Source organism: Neopelma chrysocephalum, unplaced genomic scaffold, assembly GCF_003984885.1.
Source record: "Neopelma chrysocephalum unplaced genomic scaffold, ASM398488v2 Primary Assembly neopelma1_61, whole genome shotgun sequence".
Classification (NCBI taxonomy): Eukaryota; Metazoa; Chordata; class Aves; order Passeriformes; family Pipridae; genus Neopelma; species Neopelma chrysocephalum.
This window is the reverse complement of record NW_020897716.1, coordinates 2,042,057-2,065,308: the sequence shown is the minus strand read 5'-3', so window position 1 is coordinate 2,065,308 and position 23,252 is coordinate 2,042,057. Positions and strand designations below refer to the sequence as shown.

General features: G+C 40.2%; 1 protein-coding gene and 1 long non-coding RNA gene across 7 annotated transcripts in view; one reads left to right on the top strand and one right to left on the bottom strand.

Annotated features, from left to right (window-relative positions):
• Positions 1–7,972: 7,972 nt before the first annotated feature.
• Positions 7,973–13,525, bottom strand: LOC113966697. 3 transcript variants are annotated; one of them, XR_003533926.1, is made up of 3 exons: positions 13,341–13,525; positions 10,848–10,969; positions 7,973–8,593 (listed from the first exon to the last, which is right to left on the bottom strand). It is a non-coding gene; the product is annotated as an uncharacterized LOC113966697 (long non-coding RNA). The 3 variants fall into 3 exon arrangements; XR_003533925.1 differs by lacking the exon at positions 13,341–13,525 and adding an exon at positions 13,016–13,053; XR_003533927.1 differs by lacking the exon at positions 13,341–13,525 and adding an exon at positions 12,286–12,326.
• The window catches only part of RMDN2 (regulator of microtubule dynamics 2), a 45,704-nt gene continuing 35,051 nt past the window's right edge, over positions 12,600–23,252 (top strand). For 2 of the 4 annotated variants that reach the window (XR_003533924.1, XM_027681621.1), the window contains exons 1-4: positions 12,937–13,007; positions 13,532–13,998; positions 20,538–20,733; positions 21,746–21,848. Coding sequence is in view for 3 of the 4 variants with exons in the window: in XM_027681621.1 (XP_027537422.1) it covers positions 13,544–13,998; positions 20,538–20,733; positions 21,746–21,848 (754 nt within the window). In the remaining variant the exon portion in view is untranslated. Of the gene's footprint in view, positions 12,728–12,934; positions 13,008–13,531; positions 13,999–20,537; positions 20,734–21,745; positions 21,849–23,252 lie in introns of those variants that run through there. The other 2 variants (XM_027681623.1, XM_027681622.1) reach the window with 2 other exon arrangements.

Genomic DNA, 23,252 nt, shown 5'->3' with positions numbered 1-23,252 from the left:
CCCTAAGAAGTTTTCATTCTCTTTTAAAATGCTTTAGAGGTTCTGCAGTAATTTGTTCAGGTTTTTGATTGCTTTCTGTCTTTATCCCTATTTAATTTTGTGAAATGCTTTCATAAAGGAAATAATTCATTAATGGTGGTAGCCCTTAGCACTGGCCTCAATGAGGAAGGGAAGTCTGGATTCCCTGTTGCTGGTGATGGCAGTACATAGGAAATCCTTGCCCAATCCTCCCACCCAGTACTTGGCACAGGACATGGTTGGAGAGCAAAAGGTCAGAGTCTGGGGAAGTGCTATATTGAAGGTGATTACGATTTATTAGAGCTATACACAAACAAATCCTCTGCACTAATTAGGGAGACTGGCAGAGAAGGGAGTAAATTGCAGCTGAAAAGGAGGACAGGAAGGTGAACTGATAAGAGCCTCCCTGACCAGCAGCCTGCAGGCACTGCTCTCAGTGCTGCCCATTCTCAGTCCCAATTAAAAGGCCAAATTAAAATCAGTGCTGCCCATTGCAGGCCATGGTCTCAACAGGGCCCTGATTTCAACTATCATCTCTAGAGTCTTTATTCAAGAGGAGTGAACTTGAGTGATAGAAAGCAGAGGAACAACAGGGAGATTCCTTAGAGCTGTCAAAAAGTTTATCCAGCGAAGAAAATACAGGCTACATGGCTTTGAAGTACTTGTAGGTTATCTCTGTAAAGAACTGCTTCAGGGAAGAACCAAGACTTCTCAAAAGAGTGAAAAAGATCCTTTCTCAGACTCTTTCATTTGGCGTCTAAATATTACTGTCTTTTGTTTGGAGTGACAGAATCAGGTTTTCCTACTTTCACTGAACCTCAAAACTCTCTGTGATGGAAAATTGTCTTGTTTAATCTTTTCACAGTGGCTTATTTGGTCTTTGGCTTTACTATTTCACTCCTGATTCTATAGTCTCCATCTGTAAAGCACACTCCATGTAGCACTGTCTTGAATTTTGTCTGCTGTTCTTGTTACTAGGAGAGTTATTTCAGTGATAAATGTTTATAACACAGCATGAGGAATTTCATCCTCCCCTGGTAAACTGTGTAGGAGATTGCCTTAATGGACAAAGAAAAATGTCCACTGGACTTTAGCCAGAAGCTTGGACTTGCTTATAAAGAAGAAAATACAAGTATAACCTTCTGGTACTGTGTACAGAAGGCCCATTTAAAAAATATTCACCTCTCTTCTCACAACCTAAAATGGAACTAGTGAAATATTAATGTATTTTTCACTATTTTATGGCAAATCACTTAGTTGTGACAAGTTTAATTCTGCCTTTTGATCAGATGTCTTACAAGGCTGTGCTGCTTTATTTTTTTCTACAAATACCTCTAACCGGGAAAATAAATTACAGATGACTGTGGAAAACTGAACCCAGAATTATGAGAAGAGAAAGTGATAACAGGCTTTATTCAGAGGTGTAAGGAGTCTGATTTGAAACAGCAAATTGAAAGCTGCAGCCCAGTTTAACTAGTTTACTGGAGTGAGACTTGGGACATAAATTCAGCAAAGCCATGATGTTAGTTTGACTTATGCTTGTGCAGTTTGTTTAACCAGGGCCTGAATAAAGACTTCAGGATTTGAGCTGTTCTGAAGGCTACGTGAGACAGGGTGTTCCCGTGCTGAAGTTAAATTCCCTGTAGACCAGTTTCTATCCTACACTGAAGAGAAGCAGAATCACCCCTGTGTTGTCTGGCTAATCTGTTGTGTTGCATTTATTGTAAAGGAAATATACATGCTCAGAGTTATATTGAAGAACAGCCACTAACAGACAGAAGCCTAAAAGTATTCATGCCAAATAGTTGATGAGCATTTCACTGCTTGTTTAAATGGCCTGTAGATGCCTAGCACTTACAAAGGAGAGTTTCAAACAGGATGTAAGCATCGCTGAGCTAGCAGACAAAATGCACTACTGCCTTTCTCAGCCTGAGAACAGTAATTGAAAACTATGAATCATTCTCTGTGTTTCTTCCCCTCACCCTCAGGTTAAATGTCCATGAATCATTCTCTGTGTTTCTTCCCCTCACTCTCAGGTTAAATGTCCATTAACTGTATCCCCACAGAAAATGTTATGTGCCAAGAATGGAAAAGCATGGCAACAACAGTCTCATGTAGCTGATGGAGCGATTAAAAGTTGATGGGTCCCTTCTGCCACTGCATCTCAAAAAGGGAAGAGAGGATGCCTCTTTTACTTTAAAGCACCTTATCCCTGCCTCTGATTCTGGGTTGGAGAAGGATGAATGCTCTTTCTGTTGTTGGCATTGCCTGAAGTTCTCTGAATTAAGAGATTGACTGTTCTTCATTGGAGCCCTGGAGAACCAGAATTTCTATCCCATATTTCTAGAAAAGACTATCCATCCAAAGTGAGATTAGAATGGAAATGTGGGCTTAAGCCTGCCCCCTCCTCTCAGGATCACAGGCTCCCTGACCCATGGTACCCTCCCTATTCAGCTGTCAGGAAGCCCAGAAAGCATGTGAACTGCCGATAGAGAAAGCCAAGTAAGCCTGCAAGGGAAGCAGGCAGCTTGCCATCCTGCCTGGCTTCTGTCACAGCCAATGTGCTGCTCAGAAACCTGCCAATTACAGTTTTGAAAGGTTTTTTTCCCAATGGAGAAATTTGCTGTGAGAAATTTCCAGCCATCTCTGCTCTGTGTTGCTACTGCTGCTCAAAATGAGAAAGACAAAATGGCCTAGAGAGCCTCACACAGGGAAGGTGTAGGGCCTTGGGAGACCTGGGCCTGCAGGCTCTGCAGTCCTGGCTGCCACAACCCAACCACAAATGCATTTCCAAAATGTCAGATATTGCCTCCAGAATTATGTATGCCTCTTCACTCCAGTGTGATCGCAAATCAGTGCATTTACCTTGTCAGGGACTTCAAAGGGTTTTTGTGCAACACTGTAGTCACCTGATAAAAAGTTCTGCTTCTTTTTAGAGTCCGAGTCCTGGTCAATATTCTTTGAATTTATCACAGATAAAGACTGCCATTGCCTCAGGGCGATTAAAGTATTTAAAAAAAAAAAGATGCAGATAAGAAAAAATGGACCAAGAAATGCGTGTTTATTTATAAATACTGGCCAAGCTTGTTTGCTGCACGAGTCTAGTGTTCAGTACAACTCCTGAGGAGAAGGCAGCCAAGATAAGCAGGGAAGTCACCACAGCTTTGTGATATTCTGCTCATCTTCCTGTTTCAGTTCAAAATAGATTGCAGGACATCTCGCCAAAGGTTGAAAATAAAGCCACCCTTTTTAAGACCAAAGAGATAATGAGGATAACATGAGCTCGCCTCCCATATAATGCATTCCAATATCTGTTCAAATAATTTCCATGACAAAGATGTCTTGCAAGTGGCAGAGGTCACTATACCATAGGCACATAAGACCAAGACTCTGCAGTTCTATAGCCTGAAGCAGTTGGACAACTACTGATATCCAGCTTGAAGATTTTTTTTTCCCTTTTAAGGGGCCTTTCTCTCCACGGAAGTTACAGAAAATCTGTACCTATGTAACCTGGTTACAAATTTAAATTCAGGAGGAAGGAATCCAGGTCATGACCACCTTTGTTGCAGAGACAATCTCTCTTGGCATTTAAAATTTTGCAAAAACTTACTTCACCTTCCTTTATTTCTTACTTCTTTGCTTCTACCTTCAGTTTTTAATTGTGATTATTCTACTTCTTTTCTGAGCATCTGTTCTACTGCATTTTTCTTTGATTTTTTATTTTATTTAAGACTTGAAGGACATAACACTGAGCTGAATTTTTCTTAACAAGGGTCAGCTTACACAGAACACACCATGAGAATTACTCTAATTTATATCTACGCTAGAAACAAGAACATCCACCACAAAGATCTCTGCTGCTCTCTCGACTAGTTCTGAGATATCTGTTATTCTCCCTCTGGTACAGGTACAGGATACAAGGTGTTGTCTTTCCTTTCTGTATTTGGACCTTGTACCCTTTCTCCTACAACAATTGCAATTAGTGGTGCACTTCAATGAGCCACATCAGTCACCTTTCTCCTTCAACTCCTGGCCGAGTGCTCCTGCTTTTTTTCTCACAAAGGGCTTTTCCTTGAGCAGATTCAACCCCCCAACCTTGCAGAATAGTAACAACAAAAAACGTGGGTTTTTTTCAGCCAAGTCAGTGAGTCGAGCGACCTAATGAAGACGGGATTGAGGGCAAGGGGCGGATGTAAGTATGCTGCTTTAAGTGGCAGCAGGAACCCGTGGTACGCCGGTGCCATTTGCTCCCTAGAAATGCACCGCGAAGCACCCGGACAAGAGAGGAACACCGGCGAAGGGAGCGCGTCAGGACTTTTCCTTCGGGCGCGCTTCCAGCGCCGCCGCCGGGCCTCGGCAGGGAGGGAGCGCGGGACGGCGACCTGCCCCCGGCGGCCGCGGGGCGGTGGCGCTCGGGCGCCACCCGGTGGCGCTATTGCGGTGCGGCTGCGTCCGAGGGCGCCGGAGGAAGACGGAGGTGGGGTGGAAATCCCTCAGGAACAATAACCCGTGGCTGCTGGGCGTTTCCCAGAGCCTGTGGTGTGTGGGCAGAGACTCGGGAACATGATGGGCTCCGCGCCCCTCCTGCCCTAGGAGCAGGCACGCTGTGCACGGCACAGTACGCGGTGTGGCTCCGGTCCCCTGCTGTCTCAGGGCAGCACATCACCTGCCCCTGCTCTCACACGGGTCACACCCGCCCTGAAACCAGGCAGCGATGCAGTCTCACACTTCATTGCAAGGCTGTCGTGTGACCCAGCTCCTCGGACAGTTCTGATTCCCAGGCCGTGCCTGCCCATGGCTGGCATGGACCGATTAGCTTTTGTGCCAGGTGCGTGCTTCGGCACGGGTACCCCTTCTCCCGGCCTCCCCAAGCGCGTGTGCGCGGCAGCCTTGTCCTGAGCTCCGGTGCCAGCACCCCTTGGCAGGAGGGGGCTGTTGCGCCTTTAGTGTTGGCAGAGGTTGGGGTGAAGAGACAGTGGCAAATGGCAGGGTGCCGTGTGACTGTGAGACAGGTGGTGTCCCCAGGGCGGCGTGTGGCCTCGGGGAAATCACGTGGGCCGTGTGTGCCTCAAACTACCCCTGCAAAAGCTTTGCTGTTGGGGACTGAGGGAACCAACACTGATTATGGGGAGGCATTTGCATCGTGGGTTGCTTTGGAGTCAGCCAGTACCCGACTTGTGCCCTGAGCTCCTCAGCCCGGTGCTGCTGGTTGCTTGCTCTCCAAACTCCCACTTGGAAGCCCTGCATTGGCAGTTCCAAACATCATGCAGACACAACTGCATCATGACACTTAATAGTGGTGTGATGATGTTTTTGACAAAAATATCAAGGAAGATCTAAATGTTATTGCCCAACATTAGTTTGCAGCCCAACACAAATGAGTAGAAAGTATCCTGAAATTAAACAGATTTCTTATTCTACACATTTACAAATTCTGCTTGCATGCTCATTTGGGAGAACACTGCACTAATTTTAAAAAATAAGCACTTTTTTTAGCATTCTTTCTGCATTTTGGAACCAGGATCTCGTGCAAAATAGTGAAATGGATAACTTATCTACACCGTTTGTTGCCTCACACTGTTGGCATTTCAGAGTAACTCAATGAGTATCAGAATTGTTCAGAGTGTGGTGCTAGATTTTATGCTTATTTCAAACTTTTTGCTCAGTAGGACTTGTGTGAGGAATGAAGATCTATAGACACCTTTATAGGCATTTTAAATTTAATTTTTTAAAATATAAAATAGAAATGTAAAAAAGGATTGGTTTGCAACTGGAAGACATACCATATTTTGGTATATATAATACATGCCACAATACTTTTGGAAATTATTTTCTTGCCTTTGAAATAAGACCAAATAAGACCAAACCAACCTTTACATTCCCATTCTATTTACAAAGTGACAGACACAATCCCATTGAAATAAACAAAACTTAATCAAATTGATTTGACATTAACTTTTCATTTTGCCAAATCTGGGACAAGCCCTTCCATTTCTGTATTTGACTTTTCTAAGTGTTTTTGTTGCTAAAGTCCCACTTTCCCAATCAAAGACTATTGAGTAAAATATAAAGTGCCTCCTTTATGAGCACAGATGATCTTGAAAAGCTGCTTAGTAACTTGCTAAAGTGGATTATATCAGTATGCAATAGAAGTGTGTCAAGTATTTTATGTGCCTGTTGACATACAAACCTGTATTTGCATGTGCTTTGGAAAACAAACCAAGAAAACAGAAAAACATGTTTCAGTTGTTGGTACAATTTCTTCTTAAAGTTGGAATCTTGCTCTGTTGCTCTCAGAAATAAGTGGTATTTCAGTTTGACTGAATTTTCACATGCCAGTGAAAATGCTTTGAAAACTCTGGCCAAAAATCTGCCTGTTTCAGAGTAATAGTGCAATGTTGCCTGAGATGCTTTTCTAGCTGTTTATTAGATTTGGATTTTTGAAACTCCATATTGAGTAACCATGCAGTAGTTTTAAATAGTGTCTATAATAAGTGGCAATAGAAGAAACAGTTTCACTGCTTTCACAGACAAGAGTAGTGCTCATACGCCAGAATGTACTGGGAGGGATCTTCTGCAAAAATGAATTACAAAATTCTGGGCAGTCAAAACAGCCCAAATCACAATCTGGACCACAGTGAATAATGATTCCCCATATAACTCACTGGATTATTCACACTAACACAGTTTTTCTAAATCAGAAAAAATATGCAAACATTTCAAAAGCCATAATTACCATTCTTGACAATGAATCTTAATACCATCTTTTACAAGTGTTGCAGTTGCTGCAGCCTCTTTTTCCACAAGATAGCAGCACTAGAACTATGAATAAGCAAGGGGCTTGTAAGCCCATCTCGCCAAAATTCAGAAAGGCCACCTGGTTTATTTACTCTTTAGCCTTCAGGAATTTGAAGCTCAGAATCAGAGGAAAAGCTTCTTAAACACCAGGACTGAGTGCAAACACCAATTAAAATAATAAAATGTATATTTACATTTTACTTTAACAGACCCATCTCCTTCTGAAAAAGCACATCACAGGACTTAAAACAATCTGCAAAACTAAAATGCTGTGTATTTAAATATATTTGTGTGAGTGTATATGTATGTGTGTGTGCAATGAATACAGTAGAAATCTTGTATATAGCAAAAGAACTCTTGTCTTGCTTCTATACAGCAAAAATCTTCTAAGTGATTAAAAGTTTGTTTATGCTTGCCCTTAACTCACCTAATTTCATCACTTTTCCTCATACTTTTAGCCGCAATTATTGATTGTCATTGTCATTGTCCAAAAGTGATTCTACAATGAAGGAGGAACCCCATTACCAACACACAGCAATTGCCAAGGGAAGGTGAGCTCCCTCCCTGTATTCGCTCTGTCCTACCTGAATGATTGTGTAACTCTCATCAAAACCTCCTAGTGCAAATATATATGTATCGAATAATGATTTGGGTTGGATTAGGTGTGCACTTGGGAGGCAAATTTCTTAGCAAGCTTTGCTTCACCATGTACCGGGCGCAGAGCACACGAGTTGCACTTTGGCAATATCCATTGCAGAAGCACACCCAAGGCACTGTAACCAGAAATGGGCACACAGCCCCTGTAATCCAGCTTGGAGCTAGCCAGAAGTTAACCCAGGACATAGCATGGATGTCATGACAGCACGAGCTGTTTTGCCTACAGCCTGTCAGTCCCCACTGCTTGCTAATGTTCACAAAGCCTTAGTGGACTAGATGAAAACTTAAAAGCAGAACGTAAATTTTTTTATAAGCTCACAAGTGGTAGTACAGAAGAGGGGCAAAAATAATGGAAGAACAGACCACATCACCTGCATAATGATTTTTTTTTAATGTGAAATTGCAGACATCCTAGGGCCATATAGTAATTGATATTTACTGGAGGGATTGATCTGTGGAGTTCAGGAAGGAGCACACTGCCATTTGCAGTAAAGCTCTTTAAAATACTTTAATATGGTCTGAAATAGCATATTGATAGGGAAGCTGAAAAAAAAGACACTTCTCATTCAAATACAGCAGGTGACGTAGAATATGTGTGTGTACATACACATATATTCATAAAAAGTTTGACTCTTTTTGAGTTTTGACTCCCAAGGAACATAAAAATACATCTGTGTAATATACATTTATGCACGCATTTTTTTTGGTTTTTATAACTATTCCTATGTTTTTCCTCTTTGGAGTATACCCAGGCACTCCTAGGACCATTTCTCTCTGTGAAGAAATCAGACAGTGCTGTGGAACTACATCAGCTATAGCCTCGACTATTTATTTCTATTGTTGTCAACGCAACATATGCAAACTCTTTTGGGCTGCCAACTCTCATCTCTTACATCAAGGAAACTGAATCACGTACCTTGGCCTGAAAAAACTAACACAGCTTGCATAAATATAGTTTGATAATGTCCTTGAGTTTCCTGAAGACGCAAAGAAGCAGTAACAGCATGTAAGTTTTTTCTTTTTTTCTTTTCTTTTTCTTTTTTTTTCTTTTTTTTTTTCTTTTTGAAATGCTATGCCATCAGTGACCATTTGTACTTGGCTGAAACTGCAGCACTGGATCCTATCGACAAAATAAATAAATAAACAGATGGTTTATTTATTAGTGCAGTTGAACTAATGAAGCCAGGTTTCCTATCAGGTTATATCTTGTAGTTCAATTCCCTCACATCTAATAAAATGTGAGCTCTGCTCCTGTCCTTGCAAAATGCTTTTCTCCTGTGTGGGTTCTCAGTTGTGCACCAAGGGATAAGCAATCTTTCCTATAGTGGTAGCACTAATTCAGGGCTTTCTCCTTTAAAAGATCAACTAACTCAAAGAAATTGGTCAGAAGTTCTCTGTAGAATTTGACTGAGATTGGCCAAAAATCCAAAAATATTGGAGAGGATGTGGAAGTACACTTAGATTTTTACGCCCAGCGACATAAAGGCAGCAGCAGTCTCATCTTCCCTGGGAACTGTGCTAAGCAGTATATCTTTATTTCAAGAAAACAGAAAAGGTCAGTGTGCTACTACCCATCATCTTTAAGCTTCAATTGATTAATTTTTCATTAAGGGCACTGGACAACTGTTCAGGGCAAAAGCAGCAGAGAATATAGACAAGTCTGATAGTGAATGCTTCCCTTTGAGATAAGATATGATTTTGTTTTTATAGCAAAAAACTCAGGAGAATTCAATAAAACTTGATAGAACAGTAGGTTTTCTGGCAGGCTGGTTGCAAGTCTGGTCAAAGGTGTTTAAGCTTTCACAATATTTGGTGACTTATTAACAACGTTTGACTTTATGCCTACAAGACAACTACTGAAGTAATAAGTAGGAACTGTTACTAATACATTAAAGGTTTTTGTATTTGTTACAAGCAGTAGATTAATCTCTAGTTGGGGGCAGGGAGTGGAGGAGCATTTCAGAAAGAACAGCATACCATAAATGTACAGAAGAATTACAGCTGAAGAATTTTATGTCAATTGTAAAATATGAATGCCTCCCATACAAAAAAGAAACCACCAGTAAATAAGGCTATACCTTGTCTGAAAACAGCATGAATCAATTACTTATGATGTCATGGTTCTCTGATCCATTGAACATAATCGCTCAATAATAAGCTAACTTTTCTAATATGACACACTGTCCAAGTTCACGATTTCCCAAAAGACCAGTAAACAATATGGCCTGGTTTTACAAAAACAGTGCTGTAAGAAGGCTGGTGTCCTAGGCAGGTGTGTCTGTGTTGCAGCACTGGTGCGGTAAGGTCACACCTGTACATCTGCCTAGGGCCAGGGGTGGACGGAGGCAGGATGTTCACAGGGTCTTACCACCCCAGAGCTGCTGGCCTTCTTGAAACTACTTGGAGCAGCCTTTCAATACTTAAAAGAGTCTATAGAAAAGAGGGAGAACAACTTTTCACTAGTGACAGGACAAGGGGAAATGGTTTTAGATTAAAATACAAGAGATTTAGATTAGATTAGTTAAGAAGAAATTCTTTACTGTGAGGGTGGTGAGGCACTGGAACAGGGTGCCCAGAGATGTTGTGGATGTCCCATCCCTGAAAGTGTTTGAAGCCAGGTTGGATGGGGCCCTGAGCAACCTGATCTAGTGAAGGGTGTCCCTGCCCATGGCAGCAGGGTTAGAACTAGATGATCATTAAGGTGCCTTCCAACCCAAACCATTCTATGATTCTATGAACTGGACATTTTTCTTCTGTCACAATTGTCTGAAATTAATTCCACGTTCAGAAGCAAATGGGTTGAGAAAGTGTCATGGTGTTGCTTGACAGAAGAACAGCACACGGACAACCTGGGGGCATAAGCTTTGTCTTCTTAGGAAGTAAGGCTGAAAATACATTAAAAATATTTGGGGCAGGCCATTTTATAACAGATGGTTGTCTGGGTTTGCACGTTTTTTAGGACTTCAAGTACAAAGTTTCTTTTGAACTAGGAAAAATCTGTGTGTAGAAGAACAGTACTTTTCTAAAAAGTTTATTTCAGTTTTTTAGAACTTATCAGGTCAATTGAATTGTGTCAAATCTGGGCAAATGCATGTTTAGTTCCTCAGGTTGGAAAGCTGTTGTCTTCTGGAAGGTTACTACGTATATGCAATAACTTCTGTGCTTCCACACTGCTCTGCCTGGGTAAAATGGTCATGGGTAAAAAGCAAACAAGGACTTTGGGACCAGACAGGGGATCTGATTTTCACACTTGCTACATATCCAAGTAGCTGTAGATGGCAATTCTCCTGGGCCATTATTTTTGAAAACAAGTCCCCTTGTCTAAGGCCTGCAGCCTGCGACAGTCACTTTGAAAAATCTCTGAAAATACTCACTTAGGTATTTGCATCCATAGTATTTTGTTTCAGCTTTGTGCTGCGTTTGCCCTTTGATTATTTCTCTTTTAAAAATCCTTTCCTGTTTTAATTGGCTTATAGAAAGATTTTAGCAGATTATACTGGAAAAAAAAAGAAAACAAAAATTAAAGGTTATTCAACACATTTAAATTACCATTCCTGAACATTTAGAGATTCATGTTGTCTTGTTACATTCTAAAACACTGATGGATTGTGTAACTGAAAACCATTACTTACAGTGAAATTTGTTAAAATAATTTGAGTTTGGTGAAGTTTCCATAAAATTGAAGGTATTTTCATCCTTGGTTTAAAAATCTCAAATTACAAACATGAACAAATGATACTGTTGTTGTTGGTTTTGTTTTGTAACTAGGAAATCTGTAGAATACTTAAAGAGTATTCATTTTTCCATTCTAACAAATTCTGCCTTTCTCTCAGATTGTAGTTTGGTCTTATGTAAGGCTAGTTTCATCCTCAGGTTATTAATGAAGAATTAGTAAGGAGCTGTAGTTACTTTAAACTAAATCTTTGTTTGAAGATAAATAGACATTAGACTGATTTACAATTGCTAATTTGCACTTAGACTGAAAATTCTTGAGTTCTTGATACCTCATTTAGGTAGTTTTTTTGTTTTTAACAGCACTTTGTTTACTTTTTAAAGCTCGTTAGTATGTTTTTTAAGAACTACATCATGTTGCTTTATTTCTGATTGATATGGCTGAGGATAATTCCAGCTGTTGAAGAGCAACTTCTTTCATTGCACAGAAACAGTGGTTTCCACAACGGTTTCCTTAAGCCTTCACACATAAGAACATAAGTTTTATGCTTGTCAATCCTGGCGGGATATTATGTATCAGCACACTCCAGAAGCCTTCAGGAAGACAAACAGTCACAGCAGGTTGGCTCTGATGATCCTTCTTCCATTCAAGGACAGAAATAGGAGGCAGATCCAGAAAGAAATACTGCCATAAAGGACAAAGAAGGGTCTTGTGAGCGTCACCGATAACAGTGATCTCAGATGGGACACAGGAGCAATACCTTCCACATCCTGTTAAACCCAAGTTCTGTCCCTCTACTCTGCTCTGTTGAGACCCCACCTGGAGTGCTGCATCCAGCTCTGCAGTCCCCAGCACATAAGGGACATTGGCCTGTTGGAGGGAGTCCAGAGGAGGGCCATCAAGTTGATCAGAGGGATGGAGCACCTCTCTTATGAGGAAAGGCTCAGAGAATTGGGATTATTCAGCCTGGAAAAGAGAAGATTTTTGGGTAACCTAATTGTGGCCTTCCAGTACCTGAAGGGAACTTACAGGAAAGATGGGGCAAGGCTATTTACAAGAGGTAGTGACAGGACAAGAACAAATGGGTTCAAATAGAAAGGGAGTAGGGTTAGATTTATTATTAGGAAGAAATTCTTTACTGTGAGGGTGGTGAGGCACCGGAAAGTCATGGATACCCCATCTCTGGAAGTGTTCGGGGCCAAGCTGGATGGGGTTCTGAGCAGGCTGGTCTAGTTGAAGGTGTCCCTGTCCACAGCAGGGGGGTTGGAACTGGGTGATCTTTATGGTCCTCTTCCAACCCCGAGCATTCTATGGTTCTATGAGACCCTCCATGACTTTGGGCAATCTATAATGGGCTTCGGTGAAATCAGCCTTGGGCCTTTAGATGGCTAAAAGTGCAATGAAGCTTTTGTGTCTGGACTGCCCCTCTTCCTGGCAACTGGGCGGGGTTTCACTGTGATTTTGAAGCTTCAGGTCTCCACTAATAGAGTGGAAATACAGTTTCTCTGGAGCTTAGAAGTAGCAAAATGTTAAATTAGCGAAATCGAGCAGCCAACAGACTGAGGACAGACACAGGAACAGGTACATTTGCCCTAGAACGACGTATTCGAGCGATGTGTGTGGCAGGTGCAGCCGGGCGTCCCCCGGCAGCACGGCCCGGCGGGATTCCCAGCGCTGCGGGAATCCCTCCTCCACAAGGCAGGCCCGTCTCCCGGGCGGCCCGGCCAGCAGAGCGGCCGAGGCCCGTCCCCCTCGATCCGGGTATCGCCGCCGCCTCCTGTGCCGCGGCGGGATTGTTGTGGGGCCGCCCGGGCCGGACGCGCCGCCGCTCCCGGACTGCTCCGTTCCGTTCCGGCTGTACGTACGTACCAGGGGCGGGCCGGGCTCGGGGCCGGCGCTGCTGGGGCAGGGGCTGCCGGGGCCAGGGCCGGGGCCGGGGCTGGAGCGGGCTGCGGGGCGGCGACCGCGGGGCTCTGGCAGCCCCTCGGCGCGCTGGGGCTGGGGGGAAGTGGGGCGGCGAGGCGCCCCTCCGGGCGGCGCTCCGGCCTGACAGCTGAGTTCCTGCCTCTGCAGTGGCGGAAAATCCGATTATATGAGTTTCTCGCATTGAAACAAACAAATCCCGGGGTGCCGGGATGGTTGGAAGTGAAGGCTGCGGTCCTGCGCGCGTGCCGGCGCCCCTCACACCCCAAACCCACGTCCCGGTTTTGCCGTCTGATAAATGCACAGAGCTTTGTGTTGCAGAACCTGCGAGAGTTGTGGTGTAACTTTGTGCCTGCGGCAGGCGCAAGCTGTTCCAGCCTAACACGCCAAAGCAAAGCAAGTCGTTTGGGTAGAGTAAGGGAAAACGTCTTAAACTCTGTTATTGTTGTCTCGTAATTTTAGGAGCGGGCAGAAATGTCTCCCTTCGAAAATAAAGGACTCATACTGGGTATAATGGCAGGGACTGCTGGATTAAGCCTGGTGCTGGTTTGGTACCGCAAGATCCGAAAACGTGGGGCAGCTGTGCGTGTACGTGCGTTCCAGGATATAGGTAACAGACTTAATTCTGTGGGCTTGCAAAATGAGGCTCCTAATGAGCAAGGAGCAGTGATGGTTTTACATGGGAGGCAACTGCAGATATTAGAAAAATTGAATGGCCTGCTACTAAGTGTGGAAGAACTGAAGAGAGAGGTGGAATTTCTGAAAGAAGCTATTCCAAAGCTTGAAGAGCTTGTTCGAAATGAGCTTCAAGGGAAAGGTGATGTTCAGAGAGTTAGCCCATCACACAGAGCAATAAGGCGGAGAAAAGCTGAGACAACTTCTGGTGCAAGAGAAACTACCAGCTCTGAGGAGGCGGAAAGTGAAGGAGGGTGAGTTAATAATAATTTGTATATACAACAGTACACATGCAGTGTAAATCGCATCAATACCTATGCGAAATTGTAAACAGGAGCCCTTTTAAAGTTTTATGTAGATTTTATACTTCTCTATATTCAATGGAAAAAAAATACAGAAATTCAGATTAGCAGTTTTTGGATCAGAGAAGGCTCTTGGTGACCGTCTCTGAACCTACACTATGGCTGAAGTTGGCTTAATGCCAAGCATAATACAGATTTTTTTACTAATGTGTTTAGTAATGATCTGATGCAGTATTGCTACATAGCTATGCAATGAGAGACAAAGTTCAGAATAATGGTGTAATTTTGAAAGTGCCTCTAGTAAGAAAGTACTCTTCTGTCTTTGCTATAGTTAGTTCAAACTGTATGAATGCTCTTGTGCTTTTCATGATAATTGTTTTCTATGGGCCTCACAGATGAGTTATTGCAGTGTTCTGCCTAGAGGTATTGCTTACTATGCAGGCAATGACCCAAGGCAACACATGTACAAGTGACAATGTTTATGTGTATTTGTGATTGTATACCCTTTCTAGTGGCTCAAAAAGTAATCATGTGTGATTTAGGGTACTGGCTCAGTAAGGTAGAAAGTTCCTAGTTTTGGCCCCTTCTTGTAGTCCCATTGTGGTTAATGGGATCTTTTATACTTAGGAGTTGAGGAACGTACTTGTGGGGAATAGGGCCTGGAAAAAAACAGACCTTTGCAGAGAACAGAGCAACTCATTACAGTAAACTTGTCTCAGCTTCACCCCCTGAGTCCGTGCCTCAATACCGTGCCACAGTACTGAAGGATCAGATGTACCTGAAGTCCAGGGGAGGGACTATTATTTTTGTCTTTTCAAACATTACGTAATATACCCTCCAGTAGTAATGTAAAAATGGTGATGACATTACTCTCCTGTAATTATGACTTTGTTTTGGTATAATCAGATTAGATGCTTATGTGCAATTTAATAAGTGTATGTTTATAGCAACTGAGTTTTTTGAACCGTTTCCTCACTGTGTCTTACATGTCTGTGTAGGCAGCATTATGTCTGCAACTTGCTTACTTATGTCACCTTCTTTCTTTAAAGATATATTAATTAACTGTAACATTCTGAAGCCAGTAACATGCTGCATATAATAATTAATGGAATTCTGGTTTTAAGAGTTTCTCCACATTCATTTTCTCTTCCTGTGAACAGAATTTCCTGTTGTGTTACATCCCAGCCTACATGCTTTACAAGTCTTATATTTGGTACCATATTTTAAGACCTGTCAGTTCTACTATGAACTAGTTCTTTATTTTAAGTATTCAGCATTAGCAGAAGTATTCAAAGATATTCCTTCTTCATCTGGTGTAGAAAAATTTTGGTTCTATTAGTTTCTCAGATTATTTTATCTGTTGATTAGTTTGCATAGGCCTTTATGCTATGCCTAAAATATTTGGAGATGTAGATAAGGCTAAGGGACCAGTTTATGAATAATCAGTCCATTGATGCAATATAGAGGTTATTCCACACCTAGCATTTCAGAAAATCCCGTTTTTTGGTCAGGAGAGATGTGTTGCTCCTTGAGAACAAACCAAGGAAACAGGTTCCTGTTTGTGATGAAGAAGCTCATGTGATGATCCAATGCAAGTAATTATAGTGTGCAAGAGCACTGAATGTGTCCTTAAGAGAAGCCTTCTCTGACAAGTATTTGTGTACAGTCAGAAGGAAGGAAGATAGTTCAAGGTTATAGTTAGTGTTAGTCATTTGGGGATATGCTTTTCCCAAGCTGTTTTTCAATCGCTTTTGAAAAGAGACATTTTTCCCTACTAACACCTTGTACTTGATGTTCTTGTTTTACATATCTTCTCTAAATTTAAGATAATTTAATTTAAGTAATTTGTATTTTTTCTTCCTCTTGCAAATAGGTTGTTAATCCTAATGTGTGTACAGTTGCAATGTATATAGCTTTTTCTGAGGTCTTCTGTAACTTTAAAGACTGTAATGCATGTTCTATGAGAGTTTACCAGGAGAATCAATAGCAACACATGTTCTTTTTCCAGTTAAATGTACATCACCACTTCATGTGCTGTAGGTGTAACACTATGTGCATTGTTTTATACTGTTCTGGTGTGAATTCCATACACATTAATGCACTCAGTTGCTAGATTGTGCACTAGAGAAATGGTTTCGCTCTTTGTTACTGATAAAACACTTTTTCATTCTGTGTACTCCATCTAAAGTACATGCAACGTGTTTCACTGCCTCAGCAGTATTTTCATGATATAGAAGATAGGATTTTGCTTGTGTTAAGCACTTCTGGTATTAACTGACAAATGGGTAGATGCTGGCATTTGACAGATAAAGTAATCTGAAGAGTTTTATGGATTTATGCTGGATGACTGTACTGGTTTAAGGTTTGTAAACTTCTGGAAAAGCATTTAATGCTTCCTCATTTTTTCATGAAATATTTGAAGCTGACAGTATCTGATATCACCTTCACTGTTTTGATCTGCTGTGGTCATATTCTCAGTGTCACTGTTGGTATTCAACACCTTGGGAAGAGAAGCATTCTATTTTGCCTTTCAAAATTACATATTTCTGTAAGTGGAAAAATATCACATGCTTTTTAATAGATGAGATATATTTTTACATGATAACAGGTAATTTAAATGGAAGGTGCACTGAATGGATGAGACATTAAATGCTAAAGAGCCTGCAGTTTCTAGTCTGTGCTTTTCTGTATTCTGTTGTTACTAGTTTGTTTCAGTTTCCATCATTTACTAGTGAACTTTTAACAACTGAGAATGGGTAACAAGCTCTCATTCATTTACGAATACAATAAATTGTGTCTAGATGATCACCTGAGAGGGAGTGTCACTGAATTCTTCTCTTTGTGAGTTTAAAGCTGTTTCCTCCCTGATGTGGGAGCGATGAGCCCTTGATGAGCCCTTGACATCGGTGTCATGTTTGGCTCCAGTCTTCATCTGGCCTGGTGTCCCAGCTTTTCAAATTGCGGTTGGCATCAGTCACCACAAAGATTCACCACAGTACATTCTTTTCTGACAGATGTTCTATTTGTAATTTTTCCTTGAAATAATTTAAATATGCAACAGGAAGAAACATTTCCCTTCCCTGCTTCTGTGTATCACTTTACTTAGCATTTCTTAATTTATTTTGCTCCTCATTTCTTTCAAATGCAACCTTCAGTTGGCCTAAGAATCCAGTTTGCCAAACTTTTCCTCAAAGGCCTCTTACCATTATGGGTGGCTAGGCACTTTGCTGGAGCCTACAGTGGAAATTTGATCCAGATCAGTCTGTGACATATAATCTCCTTTCTTTTGAATTGGCTCAAGCAGATGAGGTGGTGTTTGTGTCAGCTTCTGATTTTTCTAAATTGGCAGGGAGACAACAGATGATATTTGATCTGTCTAAGAGCTGAGGTGGTGTGAACAGATGATACCTGGTTAGGCCCAGTGTCTGCCAATTTACAGGCGATTCAGCTCAGTCGTTGAACCACCAAAGTGCATTTACACCACAATGGTGTTTTACGCCAAGTAGCTCAGTTTTTTTTAATCCAGTACTAGGTGCTGGGATTTACTGAACTGCTTAACCATAGTGGTGTGAGTCTCCAGCAGAGTTTCCATTTGTTCTTTGAACTTTGAACAGTTCATTATGATACAGCTGAGTCCTGTTGGTTGATTGTTGCTCCTCACATTCTTATCACAGTTTTTCTCTTTTGTTTAAAATCTATTGGTAATAAAGGTGAAAATGAGTTGGCACTGACTTTAGACATTTTTTAGAAGTTCTTCCATTTTCTCAAATATTGATCAATGTGTTTATCCCATGTAAATACTCACTTTTCTATTTATCATCTGATAAAACCTCTTGCAGGAAAATACCAGGTAAAATTGCAGATTTCTGTTATGTGGGATATTTGTAAAACAAACCATAATGACCATATTATTCCATAGACGTCTGGAATTTTTAAACTGTGTTAAGAAGAATCTCTAGTTCTGTTTTTGTTAGTAGTGATTTTTAGTGCTTTAGAATGAGTAGACATGTAAGACTGTTAGCTGCTTTGTTAAAGTTGGTTATCAATCAACAAATAAATTGAAATTTGTGCTCATCAAGGTTTAAGATGATCTGTTCCATATTTAAATTCTTTGAGGATTCATAAAGCAGATAAATAGAGGAGGTAGGAGAGAATTTCCCGGGACAGTGGAGGTAAGAGGGACTGGAGAAGAAATTACCTGTGCTCTCTGCTCTTTCTCAGTACAAATGTGGCCTGGAGATCAGATTTCTGTAGGAGAGATGGGGTGAGGAAAGGCTTGATGCAGTGTGGTCTGATCTTAAAAGATTATTCTTCCTTGATATTTTATAATTAGCTCCTTAGGGGTTCACATCATCTGTAAGATAGTGGCCTACTTCACGCTTTTTCTATTTGAGTCTTCCAATAAATACTCTCGTATGACTTATCTGATGTTATATGAATTTGATGTTTGGCCTCAATTTGATGTTTGGTCATGACAGTTTGATACCGTGCTGCTGGAAATCTCTGCTGGGCTTGTTTGGACTGACAGCCCAGTGGGCTTGGCTGTCAGCCCAACCTTGACCTTTTTTTTTTTTTCTGGGAGAGTAATGTTTTGTAATAATCACTTTTGTCTATTATCTAACCTTGAAACAGTAGTGAATTTTAGCAGATGTTTATGCAGCAAAGATAAAGAAGACAACATCAACATTGACTCCCAAACACTGATTCTTTACTTTCATATCTACCTGATTAGTAGCATTTGAGGCAGTGCTCAAATTTCTGAAACTAAGGAAATTACCTTGACTGCTTAGCTGTTGCTCTTTTATGTTATCTAGTGCCCTTATTTTAGGTTGGTAATTGCACAAATCCTCAGTGTATTTATCTGTTGGTTAGCGGGAATGGGGCATCCAAACCATGGGAGGAAAAATACTTTCCAAACGTACTTTGCATCATAGAACTACATGCTGGAGCTAAAAGGCCCCACTCCCAAAGAAATACCTTGCACTTTTGGTAAAGTTAGGGCTCCTACAAATGCAGCCTATATATGATGTACCTCTGCAACCACTTCAAAAGAACTATGGAAGAACAAGATGCTTCTGAAAATTAAAAGAAATGTTCAGTGACCGAATATAGTCTCTGCAGGATACAGCATAGGATGTGTCATCAACTTCAGCACCACCAAGGTTATGTAAAACAAATCTGTAGGACATTATGAAGTTTCCTATCTCTGCTCTGCTCCGTTATGTTTTTCAGTTTGAACATGCACATGTGGTTTATGTATGTATTGTTTTATCTAAAAGTATTTTTGACTGCTCTTTCCCATATTACTGGGTTAATTTTGCAGCAAAACTGTCATGCCACATCTAGCACTTCCATACCTTGATAAGCCATTTTACTTGTTCATTTGCAGGCTAAAAGTGTGTTTGCTCATGTTTTAGTTATGGACACTTGTGGAAGCAACATAATGAAAAAAGGATACTTAAAAGCCATGATTAATAACCTCCACCAGTAACATTCTGCACTGGTTCTATTTCTGAAAAAAACCCAGATTTTATTTATTTTGACTGTCATGGCCTGCATTGATTATTCAGTTACTTAATGTGTGCAGTACATTCCATGCTTTTTGTGCTCCTAGTAACCATTTAAAAAAGTCTTCTGAACGTAATACCTTTACATTATTATTTCTCCCCAGAACAGTATTTTCAAAAGTGGAAATTGGGAAGATGAGGCTTTTCTTTCCATTTTTAGTAGATACATGAGCAAAACGCTACTTTTTAAAAACAATGCCATCAGCTGCTCCTCTGTGAAATTGGAGTTCTCTAATGTATGCTCAGCACTTTGGACAGTAAGGCCACCTGCTTATCTCTGCCTGGTATTTATGCTTTTGTAAATATTTCTTTGTCCTTGACTGCCTTGTGCTGAGTACTTATGCAGTAAGCATAATTAATTAATATAAGCTCTTTCCCAGTTTGAGATATTCTGAACTTCAGAATACTCAAAAGAAGTAATGAATCGATAGCAATGGTGTTATTTATATTGGCTTATATTTAGATCTTAAAAGTGTTTAACAAAATATTGTATAAATGATTCTTATAGCACTTGTATTTTGGTTTGTAAGCTCATTCCTATTTCAAAAAATAGGGAAACTGAAGAATTGAAGAGGCCTGTTCAGGGTTACAGAGCATGTCTTAAAACACATGGATGATTTGAAGTGTTCTGTTTTTGAAACACAAGGCTACGTGTGTTTCTAATATGTACCTGCATTTTTTTAATGGAGTATTAAGCAGCAGAACAGGGTAATTGCTTGCCTGTTTTGTTTGGAGTATGATTGTACTGTCCCTTTGAAGGTAAAGCTTTTGTAATAATAATAATAAGCTTGATACCATGAATAAAAAAATCCTTTAAGGTTGGACAGCTGGGATAAATTGTGCTCTGAAATTTTTGCTTCTGAATTTAAGAATGCTTTGCCAATATTTTTATATAAAAATGGTTAATATTTTCTGTGATTTTAGTTATCTTACAGCTCATACTGATTCTGAAGGAGACTCTGAGGAAGAAAAGAGATGTATGAAACCACCTGATGCCATGGTGAAATCAGAAGAAGAAGAAGAGTTATTTAATTTTTTACAGCAGGTGGACAATTTGCACAAGGGTTCAGAGGATGATAAAAAGAAGGGCTTCAGACTGCTACTTGAGAAAGATAACAAGGTATTATGGGGTAACAATATTGTGTTGCTTTTAACTTATGCTTTGCACTGCTTTTAAGAACTTAGTATGAGCTTTAAAATGCACATAAAAATGGAAGATGAAATTTCAAGCGTATTTTTAAAATACAGTGAAAAAGCAATATTTCAAGATGGTGTCAGTATTCGTGTTGTGTGGGCATAAAAGTTCTACAATTTCATATCCCATTCAGGCTCAATAACTTTGAGGCTTTGTTTGATGTAGATATTCTTGCACTCAACAAAGACAGATGATGGGCTTTTTTCTACATAAATGATACTTACTTTTACTGGTTTTGGAATAGTTTATGTGAGAAAATCCTGTGGAATTAAGTAGTAAGCAGACCTAGTGTTCTCAAGAAATTATAACTCTGAGCATCTAGTCTGCTTATCTCTGATATCCTTTATGTGAATTTTTCCTTTGACTTTACTGTGCACATATGTAACTCCAAATAAAATTTAAGGGTGGTTTGTTGTGCGATGCTTTATTCATGGTACCATTTTTTTCTGGTTTGGCAAACATTGGTTCTGATTATATTTTCATTTACATATTGGAATACCCAGAAAGGTAGGTAAGAGATTATTTGTGAGTGAGTGTAGTGCTTATGACCTCCCTAAAGAAAACACACATCACTTCATTCAGGGATCTATTGTGCTTTACTGGATTACCTTTTAAGTTTTTATATTAAAATTTTTAAAATAATATTTATATTAATTTATATTTTATTTTTATATTTATATTTTAAAGTTTTCATATTAACCTGATTCATAAAATAAAATCCTTTAGACAGCCTAGAATGTTTCCAAAAGCTATGTTCTCTTTTGTTAATGAAAATTGGTCAATTGGTTCTCACATAAACTAAAAGTAGTATGTAGATGGATGCAAAATAAACAAAAAATTATTCCGTGTTCTGATAACTTGCTTTAAGCATTATGAAAGTAAACTGTTTAAATCACATTCTGATCAATTTAATTATGCAGCTGTGGTCTACTTTCAGTATGAAAACTATGTGGACTTTCTGTGGAGACTTGCACGTGCTTATGGAGATCTGTTTGAGATGACTACTGATGCTGAGGAGAAGAGGAAGTATGTTATTGATGGTAAGCAGAGGAAAAATGTTTATGTAGAATGCTATCTGAATGTAGTGAAACATGATTTAAACTTTGTTTAAGTTTTCCAGTGAAAGGAATTTGCAATCCAATAAATGGGAGCATTTGTACTGTAATAAAAATGTTTTGTGCAATAAACCGCCACAGTATACAACTTCAGTTCATTTTTCCTCACTGAGGGACCCGAAATTGGTGAAGGAGAAGTATTGTGGATCATAATCAAAGACTGTTGACTCTGGATAGTACCTTAAAATCCTGTATTTTGTTGAGAATCAGATGAATACAGAATGTGAAAAACCCCAGATACTGTCAGCAGTTTCTTAGTTACATCTTTGGGAGAGCGTGAAGAATAAATAAATGCTGAGGTTGGGTCAAGGTTTGTTTTTCTGCTTTCCTGTGGCAAGGACCACTCCTGCATATATTGTGATGAGGGTGGGGATGAAACTTTGTGAATCTGAAGAAACTGTTGACCAGAAACAGAAGTGTGTGACAATTGGTGTTGCTTCTATCTCTCCCTATGTATCCTGTTTGACAACCTAATCTCCACAAGGTTCTGGTTTTCTTCTTCAGAGCACTTTTTCTTTGTTGCTTTTAAAAGCATTGCCCTTTCCTTTGCTGTCTGGATGCATATTGGCTGGAGGTACAGTTTATGTTTCCCTTTTCGTTTTGGACCGCCTTTGTTTCATTACATTAAAACCTACATCTTCTCTACCTGTGTCACTCTCCTTCAGTCAACGCACTGTGCTTAAAATAATTATTTTTGCCTGGAAGTACTTCTCTCTCTCTCTCTCTTTTGTTTCTTGATTGCCTCTCTTTTTTGCTGCACCAAATCAGGTTTTTAAGTGTATTCCAAGTTTGGGTTATTTTGTGTTTTGTGATACTTTTTGTCAACTTTTTATTCTGTCAGCGTTGACAACATCACAGACAAAGAAGTCCGGATGCCCTTTGTCATCCTAAAAGACAGTGTCGTGTCTTTGTGCTGTCATTACGTACTCCATAGCCAATCTCAGCTTGTTCTTCCTTGTTCCTTCCTTATTCCTATCTTTTAGTTATCTAAATACTAAGGAAGACTTGCACTGCCTTAGCTACTTAATCGATATTGTCTTTGCTTTAGTAGGAACTTGTTTTTTCTATGGAAATCTCACAGTGCAGTGAGGATTATGACACAAAGTAAATTACAACAGTAAATTCTGTTGTTGGAGCCTTTGCTTTTACCAGTGACTACATGTAGCCTCAGTTGATGGAAAATAATGGCATAGCAAAAGACAGAGAGGTACAGAATGATGGAATGAAAGTGGGTCTTAGGTGTTGAGTAACCAGCCTACTTTGGCTCATTTTCGTGAAGTGGGGGTGGTGGTAGCTTTTTTCATCTCAGTTTTTGGAAGTGGTGCAGAG